We start from the raw sequence: 16,934 nt of genomic DNA, 5'->3' as shown, positions 1-16,934 counted from the left end.
GCTCCTCTTACTGCCAACAGCCTGTTAGCACTAGATACACTGCGGCCGGCCACGACCTACAGCTCCTACAGACACATTCGTACACTCCATGGCTTATTATGAAAAACTTTGGTCATGACTGACGTCATAATACATGATTTAGTGTCCTCCGAGGAATGTTTCTCAGTGCAACTTAACACGAGCTTTTTTTGTCCCATTTGTTTCTGTAATAAAGCCCCTTTCAGACATGCAGTTCCTTGTGCAAAAGCCATGACGACAGTCTTAGTAAGCTGGACTTAGTGCCAGTGCTGTAAGTCTTAATTGAATATTGTCACATTAATGTAAAGGCTGCAGCAGAACAAAGTGTTGCTCATTAAGCTTCTTACTAGGAGTGATGGCGCCATACAAGACAATTTTAGTTATCTCATATTAGTGATCTGTGTTTTTTCTTCTTCAGTGTGTTCTTCTGACTTAGTTTGAAGTGGGCAGTGCTCATCTGGAAAAAGGTGATGCCACATACCCCAATCAGAATTAAGCTTTGTGTTAAAATCTGACAACAATTGGTGGGTTGTTTGGTTATTGTCAATCAAATCTGATCAAACCTCACTTACACAATCTTGATAAAGTGGATAAGTTGAGTTTCTGAATGTCAATCTCTTACTCAATCATACCTAAATATTTTTTTTTCAACTTTGATTGGTGCTTGTTAAGTTATGAAAGTTACAGTGAAATATTTTATGAACTCAAGCCATGTTTTTTCCAGGTTTTGTTGAGATTATTCTAGAGACTAGAAAAATTATTTTATTTCCCTTTGCTGCATTGGGCAAAAGAGGTTAAAAAAAAACCATGTACATGAACAATCAATTTGACCCTCCCTAAGGTTTTAAGGTTATAAAAATGCTTTACATACAGCACATAAGCAAATGAGCATCCAAATGTAACATCCTGTCATCCAGCACTTGTGGACGTTTCAGTATAAAACAGGCCACAGATTGAAATAATGTGTTAGAAAATTAACAAATCAATCATTGATGAGAGGGTTAATCACGGTGACAATCATTAAGACTTTAACGGCAAACTGAATTTTAAAATCCATCACTGATACACTTTTCTTCCTTCATTACTTTTCAATTCCAATGCTCCGTCTGGCACGCCAGGTGCTGCCAGGTACTTTAACTGATGGATGTCACTTATTCCATGTCTGAAAAGGGCTTAACTATCACCAAATGTCTGCATAAAGCCAGGAGGTAAGTTAAGTCTCTCGTACTAAACTTTGCATACACCCCGCAGCCATGTTTCAATCTTCTCTGTATGCAGCGTGAGCTTTTGGTCAGGCCCCAAGTCATCGCATAAAAATGACATTAGTGCTAAAATCCTCTCGGATGTCTACGCTCTGCAGCCTGTCACCTGTGCCAGTGGAGACCATGAATACACACTACAGTATCGAATTCAATGATATGGTTTACTGACAGGATGTCAGAAAGGCCTCCAGGGATAGGTTTAGTGTGCTTTCTCTGCGCGGTTTTTAGTCTCATCACTAGATGGCGGTGGTCGTCTTACCACTATCTCTTTCACCACTTAACCACACCTTGCCATCAGAGGATGGGCTTTCTTTCTGGATGAGAGAGAGAGACACTGATGGGATGCCATCATCAATAATTTATTTCAAGTTCAAAACAAATGAAAGAGCAGCTCGAAATCTAAAAGAAGCTGGTGCTGTTCTGTCCTTTATGTGAAAGCCTGGACCTCCACTGTCAGTTCATCCACCTGTCCATCCTTGCATGAGTCCATTTGTTGTTGAGCTTTGGTGCTCTCAGTGTGGACATTCTTCCATCCATTATCCCCTCTTTGCATCTTTTAATTAATTTCTTTCATCCATCCTTAGACTTTCTGGTGGTCTGGTTTGTGTCCTTGTACTCCCAGTTGGCTCTGCTGGTGTCAGTCACTGGTATTGGAGGTAATTTTTGAGGGACTGGGGCAGAGGGAGGCCCTCGATCTCCTGAAGCCGCTCCCGACCCAACGCCAGGCGGGCCGCACGCCGACAAAGGTCCATCAGAGGAAGAGGCTCAGCTAGAAAAGGACAGAAATATTTTAAAAAGTTAGAGGAGGATAGCAGACGTCTATGAGGAAAACACTTCAGAAAAGGATTAGTTTATTATTTAAAAGTATGACTTATGACTTTTTGCATGTGGTATGTTATGTCTGTCATTTATACATGAATAATACATCTCTAAATCTGTTATGCATGAGAGACAAGTAGAGGGGCAGAGAGAGTTATGATCCACACCTCCTGCTCACACACACATGCCACCAATCACCTTTTCCCGATAGCTTACATAGAAACACTACTTTGAACTCACTGAAAAAAGAATCCATCTGTCACTCTGACCTTCCACTCTCCTGAAACACTCAGTCTAATCAACTATCGAGGTGGAAAAATAAATATCATAATTTGCTCAAGGATTTTGGGGCTTTGTGTTACATAGTCACTTTCTCCTTTAGACTGTGACTTCCCGGTCAACCTCTTCACTGACCTTCACCTTCTCACGAGGGTTAAGGAGGTAACAGATACCGGAGGGTGCGGTCTGAGCTGCAGGTGGCAGAGACCACAGAGAGGAGGAGGAGGACGAGGAAGGACTGAGGTGCTTTAGAAGAAAACTGTCTGCAATGTTTTGGTCTCTTGGTCCATAGTCATACGAATGCCCCATTTGAGGTTACTGAGCACATCCAACTGCCAATCCTGTGGTAAGGTCTTTCTACAAATCTCAAATATGTATTAAAAAAAAAAAACAACAACCCAAAAACACTAAATGTATTTGCCACTAGAGCCCAATTGATAAATAGGCAAGGAAGATGTATTGGCTAATTTTAGTTTGACAGAGATGTATAGTTGGCTTTCAATGCAATTTCATCACGCCCATTGTCCCCAGGTGGCTATGCTCTGATGTGAAACATTTCTTATCAACACTTTTGCCCTTTCTTTGCTCTTTCTATTAGCAATGAGCAATGCAGAAAACATTTAGGTGGCAGCTGATTGCTTCAGTTTCCAGTTAAAATGACAGACATCACCACCGGCAGATTATATTAGCTGTTGTTAATCAACGTTAATTCTGTCAAGGCTGAAACGTTAAATGTGTATGTAATCGTCTTAAAATGGCTCATGAGGGAATACCACTCTCTGATTGCAAGTGGATTGAGTGTTTTGCAGCTCAACAAGATCAACACAGTGGTGAGTCTTCTCTAGAGAAAAGATCTTGCTGATGCCATCACATCAGTTTCAGCAAAATGTTTTATGTGCATCATTTCAGTATTTAGACCTTCACAGCTTAACAGCTCTTTATCGGGACCTCCACTATTTGGAGCAAATAGCTGTAATAAAATAAAATATGAGAGGTATGACAAATGACTATGCTACAGCTGTTATTTTAATGATTCACATTTAATTAATGTTTTCTTATCTTATGCTGCTCGTCTCATTTTCAGTTGAGATGAGTTGTGAACATTAGAGTTTCTGTCTTCTCTGAAAACAGAAAGTGATTACAGGGCAGTTACTTGCAAATGTTGAAAGCTAAACTTAATTAACTTCAATAAATTAATTTATTAAATGCGTCTGAACCCCAACCTTACACAGATATATTGGTATCGGCATACGCTGGCAGGCAGGTTCAGAGATTTTTGCGGTAACTTGGAAACAGTGTCACCATTAAATATTTTATCAAGCAGAGAGCACTGACAAGTCTGTTATTCATTCTTAAAGGTCCCGCTCCATCCCCACCCAGGCTCAACTCCTCATATCATTTATGTTCCCGTCAATGTTTCATCTGGCAACAAAGTTAAATAATAATTAGACTTTGCTTGTCTTTTCTCAAGAAATAGGAAGATAAGAGGAGGATATGACTGAATCTCATAGAAATAAAATAAAATAACTGCCTCCATCTCATGACGTCTAGTGGTATATGGTCATGCTTATTCAGATGTCTACTATCAAACTCAGTAGGTAAACAATAAAGAAACAAGCCAATTAGCGACTCGTTGTCCTTCTCCCTAAACTGAGCGTTAGCAACCTGGGCTCATAGCTTCCTCCACTCAGATTTTATACTATCATCAGTTTCAATTAATAGTAATGACCACGTCTGATTGGCGTAATTACACAGCACAGCAGAGAGGGAGGGAGGGAGGGACAGAGAGGGGAGGGGGACACATTACCAAAAATGAACTCCGTGATCCAACAACCTGCCAACCCCCTCCCGAAACTCTTCCACATGAGGAAACAGTAACACAGTCAGGCACATACTGTATTGTAGGCACACATGGGGGGCAGAAACAGTGGAAATTGAAGAGGAGGGATGAAAAAGACAGATCCAAAGTCAAACAGGAACAGAGATGCAGATTGTAACGGGCAAAAAACAGAAGAAAACTCTAAGTGTAAATGTATAAAGTGGCAGAAAAAAGATTCTTTGTCAGTGGAGACACCCTCTGAGATGATGTCTCTATCATGAAACAGGCTGTAATTATTGGTACGTATCATTGTTTCGAGATGTGAATCCTGAGTGACATTAAAGCTCAGCTAGTCAGTCTCTATCTCCCTGCTGTTCTTGTTTAAACACATGCTGCCATCACCTGTTGTAATTCTGAACGTCCTCTACTACCTGCTTCTGTAGCTGCACTGCTGTGTGTGTTCAAGGTTAAACCAACAGGCTAGCGCAAGGCCCAGCCTCCACCAAAAAAAAAAAAAAACCACACACACCTCATACATCCATTTCATCTCTACATGTGTGTGACCTTTCTGTGCGACTGTCACATTAATGCTGATCCACGCTCGCCACAGAGACCGTTCTTCACTTTTGCACAGTCACAATGACACAAAAGCAGTGTGCATTTTTAGTTTGACCTCTCTTTGACTCTAAATTATGCTGCCATTATGAGAGCTGCTCTTATCACATTAATATGATATACTGTCAATGAATGCTGCTGTATGGTGGCTGAGTGGCATCAACTTCAGATACAGTCAGCTGCAGATACAACACATGCATATTAAGGCTGCAATTAATGATTATTTTCATTATAAAAGTATCTGCTGAATATTTCTATAAAATGTCAGAAAATAGCTGAAATGCCCATGGTGACTTCTCTGAGCCCAAAGTAATGTCCTCAGATTGCTTGTTTTGTACAACCACCAGTCTAAAATCCAAAGGTATCTGATCTACAGCGACATTAAACCATAAAAAAAAATGTGTTTCAAACATGCAAGTACATCGTAGTGTGGTACAGCATTATCCAGTTATGATATACATAATAAAGTCTGAAAGGTAATTATACGGGCACAATCCAGATATTGTGCTCCACAGATAAACTAAGGCTTGTTGCATCATAAAATAAACTGACATTTCCATTTAAAGTTGCCGTGAAACTTAACATTAAGAAATTTTTGTATATTTTTCTCTACCACTGCAATACTGCAGAAGACTTTACTTCAATCCACATACTTGATAAATGACTTCCAGAGTTAACTGAATATCAGAATTGTTGTCTTTTCATTTTCCAGAGGTTGACTGATCAATGAATCTACTTATCGTTTCAGCCCTAATGCATATCAGCACATACAAAATGACTAAAGAATAATAATTATTAATAATTGTTGGACCTTAATGTAGTTACAATATGAAAGCTCGTAAACAACAGAGCAGGCTCTCATTAACAGCTCTAAATATAGAGCCAAAAGAAATAAACAATGATGCTAAGCTGGCTTTGCTGCCTCCCTGGCTGGTGAGACGCACAAAATGTTTCTGACACCTGCTTTGATTGGCTAATGTCCTATTTTTGTTATAAGAATGGAATATGAAACAAATCCTGCTCTGGCCAAAAGCATTTATATACTTGAAATTTTAATTACCTCCGCCAAGGAGGTTATGTAATCACACGTCTGTTTGTTGGTTTGTTTGTTTATTTGTGAGTAGATTTACACAAAAAGTACTGAGCCGATCTTCACTGACCTTGGTACAGGGATGGGGCATGGGCCAGGAAAGAACCCATTAAATTTTGGGGCAGATCCATATCATTTACTATGAATTTTGATTTTTTCCTCTGAAGTCTGGTGTATGTCGTTTGACATTGGCCTTGGCGGAGGTCTGCGCTCTACTGAGCGCATTTTCTAATTATATGTAGAATCTAAACTAGACTAGCACAAAGGTCAAGAAAAAGTCAGCCAAAAACACAACATGGTGTGGAGAAAACACTTGGACAACTTAAAATAATACATGATATGAAAATATATGAATAATTATAAAAAAATGTACTAATTGTACTGCAATGTCTCTATAGCTAGAATAGTCTTTATCGGCCTCTGTTGCTCAAACAAAGGCAGATATCAAAATACACTAACAAACTTCAGGTGTAATTTCTGCATCAGCGTGAAGTAAAGGATCCAAAATAGCCCATATCTATAATGCATTATTAATACCTGCATAATGAATTCTAATGATTACCTAATGTATTATTATGATAAAGGCTTATAGAAGCTATCTTATAAATGTCTTACATATAACAACAGCCACGAAGCGTCGTCGAGAGTCAAGTGAAAATTACCAGTTTGTCACAGAGACCCCCTTCACACACAAGTAGTCATTTGATTCGTTGTTCATATAAAACTAATTGATTTTAGCAGCATTAACTTTTTTTCACACCTAAGCCTCTGCAAATGGAGAGATGGATTATAAACATTTGTCAATTTTAACCATGTAAATTATTGTAATCATACCTGTAAGTGTGGAAATAAGACATCATAAAAGCTTATACTGTCTTTTATATGCATTACACATGTTACAGTGTGTTACACAGGTATATACAGTATAATTCATTAGAGGTGTGGGCCCAAGAGGAAGTATTACCTAGCTGTCTGTTTATAATATTATTCTAGCTTTAGGGGATCCAGTAGCTGCTATTTGCTATAAGTCAGAATCATCTCCACATTAATCATCGGCTGCCCTCCAGATTTGTATAATGGCGTTGTATTACATTATACAAGTAATTAGCTGGGTTTAATAACTCCTATTGGAATTCCCAGCGCACTAACGATAAGATTTCATTCTTAATGACACATTTTCTCTCATGTTTTATCCTATAAGCATCTTCTCAAGCTAATGAGGAGATTCACTGTGGATGATCAGCAGTGGGTCATTTACCTCTGCATCATTAAACACTCAGTGCATTAAGAAGTATTACTGTTCAAAATGCTGCAGGTCTGAATATCATCACTATGGGTGAAGAGATCTTCCTGCAGTTCACCACACATAGATCACTTTCCTTACATTTGTTCACATTTATAAGGATGAATCAGATGCTACCACAATACACAGTGGACATTTAGATTTTTAAATCAATATTATCAGGCAAAATTGAACGTACCTATTTTAGATTTTGGTTGTGAAAATTAGCTTAGAGTGTAGCTTCCATTAAAACAGCTCTCCCAGGTCAGACAAGGTCTGTCTTTAGAGTGATCTTCCTTCATTGATCTTCCCAGAGCTAAATTAAAATTTGTTAGCTAAACTGCCAAATAAATCCTGAATGACCCCCGTGGGCACACTGACCCAAATATCAAAAAAAAAAAAAGTTATTACTGTTAAGTACTTTCTCTCTTCTTTGTTTCTGAGCCCTTGTTGAGGCAAATATTGGCAGCACTGGGAATCGAACCAGCAACCTTTGAGCAAATACTTGCTTTCTCCAGAACTAACTTTGTGAGAGTGTTTAGCGATGAAGACTACTTGGCAATATCAAACTGGCACCATGTGTGAAGTGATATAAGCTGGTGAAGAACTGCTTCCCTGATGAGACATTTTATATGGATATGAATTGTGACCCCAGCTCTGCTGCATTGGGAACAAGAAGTAATAGGGGCACACGGTGTGACGTGGCGCCTGTAATGAGATGCAGCACACAGCAGTGCAGAGCACTATTTATTGTCTGTAGACAATGATAATGGGAGAGAGGTGAAAATGGCAACGTCGGCATCACTTTTATGATGAATGTAAAAACTGACCTGAGGGTAGGGCTGGCAGCTAAATGAAGCCTGACAGATGATCAGTGAGTTTAAGAGAAAAGCTAGGGGGGAAAAAAAAAAAAAAAAAGATTAATGTTGAAGCCCTTAATTATGATGATACTGCAGCTATCGACCATTTTTCAAAAGAGGATTAAGTTGTTTTTGGACATGTGTGGAAACAGAGTGTAAGATTGAGGCCTCTGGGTGAGTGGTTCCTATGGTAGCGATTGACTGACATTTGAGAGCCACCATTGCTAGCCCAGTAACATTCGGTACCGTTGATACAACGTGTTCTCTTTTTCCCCCCTTTTTCAGCAACGAGCAACATGAGAAATGTTGAGCTGAAATCCCAGATGGGACTAAGCAACAGCTGACAATGCCGGCCCCCCCACAGCCCCGACATTGTCAGTCAGGATCAACTCTCACGCAGCTTTGAGAACACTACTGTAGGGGTCGCTGTCACTGCAGAAAATTCAATGAAACTTCAATGTTGTTTTTTTTTGGTAAATTCAAAGACCAAATAAGTACATGCTTAAACAAACACCGTATATACCGAGATATATGCTGGTTTCTTAGCCAAAGCAAAACACAACAAAATCTAAGTTCAACTTTAAAGAAAATCATGGGTTGTGTAATGTCTCAAATGGTATTACCTGAAAAAAACAGAGATGACAGACACATATGTAACATATAAAACAGGTGGCTCAGGAAAACATGATCCTCTCCTCTTTCTCTCTTTCAAGTCTTCAACCCTCGTTTTGCCACAGCTCCATCTAATCTGTAACAATACACCTCTCTCCTCTTTCCACCTGCAAATAAGAAACCTCACCTCCTGCTTTTTCTTCTGCCCCTCATTCACACTTCTCTTCATTCTTTTCCCTCTATACTCTCAAAGGTCAGAGTGTTTGGTCTTTCCTGGCATATTACAAACCATCGCTGTTGGGTGAAAACCGCAAGACCTCCAAAATTTCAGCAAAGGAACAGAAAAACAGGTTCGTCTTTAGTTTGATGACAATGCAGTATTTATCATTATCCGCCTGGTATTGGAAGTGCTTCAAAGCCCGAGAGGTTGAAGAATTTATAGGAGCATGTAATCCTTTAATCCTTTAATTAAAGTCAATATAATATGAAAATGAACAAAACTGTAATTACAAGGCTTTCACACAACAACAGCGGTAAAATTGTGACTAATGTACGACACTGTTGTCTGCTCATATGCATGTGTACATACACATGGCACGAAGAAAACAGTTAAAGTTTAAAATTACCACATCTCAATACTGTGACCTCTGACATATTTCTCACCAATACTGCGTTTTTTTTCCCCTCTGAATCTAATGTCACAACATTTGCCCACTGCAGTGTTTTCCTGTAAATGTGAAACAAGAACAAACATTTACATAAAGGAAATCTACAAACCTGTCTGGTAAAGATGTTGACAGATAGAAAAGCAGACACAAAGAGCACACTCATATGTAAGGCCCCAAATACAGGAAATCAAACTGACAAACACACACACACACCTCCAAATCAAGAAAGACCAAAAAAAAACAAAACAAACACAAATGATCTGAAGTAAACAATTATAAAAAAATCCACATAACACTTCCTTGTTATGCCTATACAGAGGGTTTGTGCTCAGTCAAGGGCAAATAGCCCCAATACAGTCACATCTAGGGCTGGGTCTTGAATTTCACTACTTTATGGAACTAACTAAATGTGTCTGTGGCTCCAAATATTTAAAACCCTCAAGTCCCAAACACTGGCACACTCTTGCCGTTTTTACAGAATTTTATTTCGGAATTTTTTTTTTTTTTTTTTAAACAATTTGAAGATTTAAGCTACCATGGCTTAATAACATGAAGTGTTTGGTAACAATAATGTGTTTTTATTCCTCTCAAAAAGTTTCAAATGCTATCCAGCCATAGTTGCATGGATTCAATACGATCTAATGTGAAAGCATACTCAGCTACTTATTTCAGGTGGAAGCATATCCCTGGCAGTTCATGGTGGCTTGTGCTTGACATAAATAAATAAGACATATAAATTAGCTTATTAGGTAGCCACTTCAACAGTACTCTGATACACCTTTAACTGTCACATTGACTAAAGAATGGGGACTATTAGCTGAGCCTTGTGCAGAGGCTCCGTGCTCAGTCAATTCTCATCCTGTCAAGTGTTTTACTAAGTGGAGATTTACACATGACTAAATTAAAACAGGTTGGCACACACAAAACCAATTCTTATGTAGAGATTAATTGTTACTAAATATTTACACCCATTAACTGCTGTGTAGCTAACTGATCCAACTAACAGTGATAACATTAGCTTGCTAATGTATGACCTGTTTAGAGTGAAAACTAAATATGGAATATGCTCAACATATGCTCAATTATTGATAAATTATGTTCAATAATAATATAAATCTTGAAGATTTTAAATGATATTTGCAAAATTAAGAAAGGCGGCTTGATATGTCATGGGATGGGAAGTTGTTTCAACACAACAAAAGGAAAAAGAATGAGTTCTGAAAGCCTCAAATCTTCACACTCACTAAAATAAAGTAACGGGTAGATCAGAAATGCAAACAAACACACTTTGTGCTCTGGGAAAAGTTAGACCGTATTTATTTTACTATACCTTCAGTGCTCTGCTGCACTGCATGCTGAAAAGTGAATAATTTCAGCCCTTACTGCATGTTCACCCAAGACTGTGACTCACTGTCACAATGCAGTTTATTAATTATGAAGCCTAGATATATAGATCTACTGATGGGGGGCAGAAGTGCGGTAGAAACAGCTTAATAACGTTCCAAATTACAATAAGGTTCATTCTGAACATAAACAGAGGCCTTAAGAAAGTGTGTTTAAGTTATTCTTTGTGCAACAACAAGGAGAGAAATAGAACATTTTCAAACCTCACACAAACCAAAAACAACACGACGAGGGAAGGATTAGCAGGAGCTGTATCTTTACTCTCTGAGCACAGCGTCCTCCTTTTCAAACACACAAGACGCTGACCTCTGCCAAACACCAGCGTCCTTCACAGAAAGGGATGTCGGAGTTATCCATAACAAATGTACCTCTGGTGGTGTCCTGTATCTTCTTCCCCAGCACTGTGTGTTACGCTGCCAGTTTTTAGCAGTTTTTAGCAAGAAGCTGTTGTGTAGAACTAACACTGTAATGTTGCTACAATCCATGGAGGATTTGTTAGAAAACCCTTTTGTTCTAAAAAAGGATACAGACACAGTGTGGGAGGACTAATGGCTACAAACATAGTTGTTCTAGGTCTGTCCCATGCAGATTTAGGAGAAGAGGTTGTGAAAATTATTTTTGCTGAAGTCTTCCCTGAGCAAAGTCCATCTTCAGTTATTTGGCAAAAGCTAACTTTGGTGCCTAAACCGCAGATCCGGTGGTATGAGGTCATATCTTACTGGTCACATTAGTGTCACACAGAAAGATGGGCATTGTGGGCGGAGCTGGCTAGAGAGCAGTTAGCGGTAACACAATGTGTAATGTTGCTACATGGTGTTTCTTTTTTAAAGCCCTGTTCTCTAGATTACTGTAAATCCACTGTTCACTGTCTCCTCTGGGATGAGAAGCAGAGTGATAAGAGAAACAGGGAGGAAAGATGTGAAGGAGAGGTGGAAAAATAAAGAGAGTGGGAGAGGTGGAGAAAGGAGGAGAAAAGAGCAGAGGAGACAAAGTAGAGAAAGATGGGAAGAGGTCATCAGATGAGGGGAAGATGACACAAAGAGGAGAGAGGGTGATAAATAGAAAAAAGGAGAGAGCACAGCTGGCCTGTCTGACCCTCAGATATCCTTGACTGTTACAGAGTGCAGGGAGGAGGACCTCACTCATAAAAATGTCAATATTAGAGGAAATGTGTTGGTATAATTTAGTGAGCACAACCTTCAATTAATGTTCCTGCTTACATGCAATTTTGCAAACACGATAAACCATCCTTCATGCCTGTGCATACTCTGCAGAGAAACTGCTGATGTTGTTCCACTGCGGCTTTTTTCTTAGTGTGTATTTGGAGGAAAAAAAAAACATACTGACAGGAGTGAAGATAACTTTTTCACAGTCTGACAGGGAATGAGTGTAAAATGTTAAATAGGAAACCCTCAAGAGATGAGCTGAAAATAAATTGTGACTGCTTAATACTTGTATTGACAAACTCTCACAGAATTCATTACAGCAGGTTTAATGTCTGTTAACACTCAAGGTAAACAGCGGTACAACCCTGTATCACTTACATATGTGTGCTACCCGTTTAAATGATAACTAACGGATACTGTAGAGTAACTAACTACGGTAAGAGAATTGGGAATCATCTGTAATAATTTGTTCATTCTTCATCTAAGAAGTAACTAGAAATTTGTTTACCGTGCGTGCAAAAATTCTCTTTTTAGATCAGAAGTTGCTGCTAAAAATCTCGTTTGTGTATGGTAGTGCAGAATATAAAAAACTAACCTTTCGGCTTACAAAACTGTTTCAAGAATGTCCGCATAATAGATCATTATATCTACACACATACTGTGTGTTAGACCAACATGTCCAGATCTTATAGGCAGCCTAATTAGACAAGGTCAGCTAATCATATGGATGATTAGGAAAGCTTACTGTGTGTTTGTTTGTGTGTATCACAAAGAAGTACAAACATAGAGAGGGAAAAACAAAGCAGGTGAAACTGACACGGAGACGATACAGAAGGGACCAGAGAATAAAGATCAGAACCGGGAAAAAAGGAAGGAGAGAAAAGTGAAAGGTGAAAAGGAAGAAAGATGTGTGGAAACTTTGCTCCTGCTGCTGTAGCTTCAGTGGACTGTGTGTAAATGCAGGTGGGAAAACCGCACGTGCAGTAACACGAGCATGAGCTCTCACGTGCACGCACTCAGCAGGAGGGCTCTCAACACCCACCTCAAACTGACGGAGACAGACTGAGATAAAAACAGCTGATCCTTCACTGGTTTTACCTGTCAGGTCCGAGTTTGTTTTTATCTGGGTGCATGTTTGCTCACCCACACACACTGAAGCAGCAGAAAAAGAAGATCAGAGGACAAAAGCAGAGAGAGAGAGAGAGAGAGAGAGAGAGAGGTAAAGGAGGCTGGAGGGAAAGAGACAGGAATGTGTAACTTTACACTGGAGTATAAAACTCTACCTCCTCGGGGTTTAAATTAGACATCAGCTGGTTTAAAGGAAGAGGTAAAAGACCTTCACTTTAGAGAAGAATAAATGTACATTATAAGTTGTTACCACTAATGCTCACCTCTACTTCTACCTGAACTACAAGAACTAAAGCTTATTGCAACAAGTTTACACCTGCTGTGTGGAAATTGCCCATAGTAATTCTGAGTAATGTCGTAAATCACAAAGTAAATAAGTTGTCGAGGCAGGTGGATACATGGAGGTAAATTACAGCATTTCATCACAAATAAATGTACTAGACACCTTTAATATGGGCGTCAGAGCATGGACATTTATTTAAATTGGTACTGTAGCAATTTAGTACTGTACTATTACGTTAAAAAAATAATATACTGTCCGTAGTATAGGCCAATCTACAAAAACACTTCCTACACTTCAGGAGGAAGACTTTATACAGTTTTATGCGAGCTGATCTACATGTGTAAAGTTAGTGGAGTGCCCTATTAAGTTTCCTTCACTATAAAACACATGACAAATAAATTAATTGAAATAGTTTGTTAGACGATTACTGGTAGCTCTGATATCTGACCATTATTAATTACGTAGGCTGTTACTCTGAGTGTATACAACATACAGTGCTGTTCAAAGAATAGAGATGCAGTTTACAGCTTCATGTGGCTTCCATGGGTGCGCGTATGCAAACAGACACAGCACAACCTACACTTTGTCACCTGCTAACACACAAAAGACTGCACACAAATGCCAAAATGCAGGCACAAAAAACAAACTATGACAGCTAGCACATGCACAAACACACGCAGAGTCAGAGTAAATGATAATCCATGAGGTGTACAGCCTCAGATTAAGGTTACAGACGGAGCAAATGTGAGCCCTGATACTGAGAAAGAGAGAGGGGGAGAGGGATACCAGCAAATTCGCAGAAACAGATCATGTGAAAGAGCCTTGATACGTATAAAAATATGAGAGGCCCACTGCCCTAAAAAACCTAAACTGTTATGACGGCTGTAAAACAATGACGGTGGAAGTAAACGAGTCTCACTGGGCGAGACTGTGTGAGCAGGATTTCAACACGTCCATGAAATATAGTCAGATGACGGGTGTGTAGAGTATAGCTATATACTCCTGCCATGTAGAGTATAGCTATAGATGCATGCGGTAGTAGCATAAAATACACTAGCAACAGTTTCTTTGCACAGAACACAAGCATAAATACTGTAAATGTATTAACATGTCACACACACACACACACACACACACACGCACTGTGAGCATGTAGGAATGTATATTGTAATTAACACATGAATTACTCCATGTAGTTATTAGTGTTGATCACTCAAGAGTGTAACATCTAGCAATTAACCTATTGCCCCTGCATTGTGAAACTCTTCTTAGTAACCAAGAACTGAATATCTGTATATCTGTTATAGTATCAGGATGTACTGCAAAACATTTCTCATGTCATTAACGCAACACGCTCCATTCTGCTGTAATGCGGCAAAATCATCTATACAGCCTCACTAAACTAATAATTTAGCCCCTCTGTAGTAAATATACTCAATGTTGCTCATCAAAAGCCACCCAACAGTGAAGAACTCTAGTTAAATAATGACAGATGCTGAGGAAAAGCTTAAATAACTCCCTATAACTAACTATCAAAAAATAGAGCTCATAATCCATTAGCAGCCTTCCTGAAAGAGAAAAAACTATCTGACAGGAATCATAAAAAGTTTGAGAGTTGTATGTTCTTCAAGAATGTGTTGATAGTGTTGATAAGAGGAAAGCGTATCAGCCAAGCCATAAGAGAGTAAGTAAGTGTGGGAGAAAGTTCAGCAAGAGAGACAACACTCAAACAAGACTTTGCATTGTAGGTCCTAGGAATCAGGAATCTCATTACAGTGGAAGGATATTACACCTGACCCCTCTAGGAATAATCCACAGGAAACCCTAACACAATGGGAAGCTGGAGCCCAGCTGGACACATTGGTACGTGAATTTTTAACCCTGAGATACAAATTTGTTGAAAGATTTCACCAAGGCATAAGTCATAAACAATTTTAAGCATGAGTTAGCAGTATACAGTAAGTGCAATGACCTTATGCTAAGCACATCTTCAAATGCACAGAATTCATACTCTGCATTTTGAACCGAGCTAACTAGTGGGCAGGAGTTTGACACCCAGCAGTCAGCTCCAGATCTAAGACCAGGTCTCAGTCAAACATTGTACAACGGCAGGGGTATGTAAGAAATGTTTTCTCAATGAAGTAATGCTTATGAAAACCTTTGGTTAATCGTTTCCTGTGCAAACCAGTGGTTAGACGAAAGAAAAATAAGAAATAAGCCTATAAATTACGATAAATCTAAGATGCTTATGGTTATGATTCATTTGCAGTTGAACATATGATTGCTATTGAGTGGTTTAGATTCACTTCTTCCACTCAGCCAGTCATTTTATCTTTTTCTAACTTCCATGACTTCAGTAATTGATCAATCTATAATGAGCTCACTACACAACAGTAAATGTAATGTAAAGGATTCTTTGGAATCAAATAAGGTCCAAGACATCAGATGCAGATTAAAAGTTTCCCTTCTCTTGCTCTTTTCTTTCCTCCCGCCTCCAAAGAACGTAAGATTTTGCTGGTCGGTCCCAGACGGACAAGCAAGAGCTCTACTGGTAACACCATGCTGGGCAGGGGGCGCGTTTTGACACCAGAGGAGGTGGGACCAGCACAGCTGCCAGCTCCGTCACTGCTGGATGTCACATGACCGTGGTGGAAGTACAAGGTTGGTCTGAGGGGTTTGTGCCCTGAGAAGAAAACATTTAACTACTGAGAGCGTTGGATCTGTGTGGACCTGAAGGACCTCATATTGTTCTGTTAGTGATCCCTCTGCTGGACTTCACTGAGCCTGAGAGGAGAGCAGTGGAGAGGAGGATGGAGATCTTGACCTCCGCAGTCTGGAAACACACAATGGTGTTGTTCAACCTTGGAGACTCGCTGAGGAGACATGGGCGCAGTTTGCAGGAGCATATCCAATCAGGAGGCCCTCCCTTGCACTGGCTAATGGACAAGTGTCGCTATCGATACTACTTGGATAATAAGACTGCCGGCATTGCCCAAAACCAAAGACCAAAGCAGGAGGTGAATGTAGGCAGGAGGAAACAGGAAGGGACTTTGTGGAGGAAAGATGACAAGGGGGCAGGAAGAAAGAACAGAGGGGGTGAGGCAGATAGGAGAAAGGAAGGAGAGCAGGATTAGGAGCAGGTTAGAGAGCTGCTGAGTAAAGTGGAGGAAATGTTGCAGGAGAACGGGGCATGGCACTTCTCTCTCCACATGTACCAAAGGCTGGAGGAGGAATGGAGCCGCAGAGAGCAGCAGCTGAGAGCTCAGCTGGAGGCAGTGACCAGTGTGGGAAGCGTGAGGAGAAAACAAAAGACAACGGAGACGAAGATAAACATGGAACCAGAGGAGGAGCAGAGGTTGGAGACAGAAGAAGAAGAGTGGGAAAGTAGCCTGAGGAAAGAGCAGGAGAACAAGGAGGGATGTGTGGAGAGGAAGATAAATGGAGAGGAAGCTAAAGCGGAAAGAGTGAAGGTGGACTTTAAGAGATACAGGCTGTGACAGTGGAGGAGAGGAGGAGGAAGAGAGGAGAGTAATAATGGAGGGGGAGAAGGAGGAGAGCACTGACGTGAAACCTGGAATGATGGCTCCCTATCAGCCTAATGGGGGTCAAAGGTTAGGCTTTAGTCCAAT

General features: G+C 39.9%; 1 protein-coding gene across 12 annotated transcripts in view; it reads right to left on the bottom strand.

The window, feature by feature from the left end:
* Window positions 1–588: 588 nt before the first annotated feature.
* The window catches only part of LOC120799214 (SPRY domain-containing SOCS box protein 4-like), a 72,289-nt gene continuing 55,943 nt past the window's right edge, over window positions 589–16,934 (bottom strand). For all 12 annotated transcript variants that reach the window (XM_040144190.1, XM_040144185.1, XM_040144197.1 and 9 more), the window contains one exon: window positions 589–2,049. In XM_040144190.1, coding sequence (XP_040000124.1) covers window positions 1,922–2,049 — 128 coding nt within the window. In that variant the 3' untranslated portion in view covers window positions 589–1,921. The remainder of the gene's footprint in view (window positions 2,050–16,934) is intronic.

Source organism: Xiphias gladius, chromosome 14 (genome assembly GCF_016859285.1).
Source record: "Xiphias gladius isolate SHS-SW01 ecotype Sanya breed wild chromosome 14, ASM1685928v1, whole genome shotgun sequence".
Classification (NCBI taxonomy): Eukaryota; Metazoa; Chordata; class Actinopteri; order Istiophoriformes; family Xiphiidae; genus Xiphias; species Xiphias gladius.
This window is presented reverse-complemented; position numbering and strand designations above follow the sequence as displayed.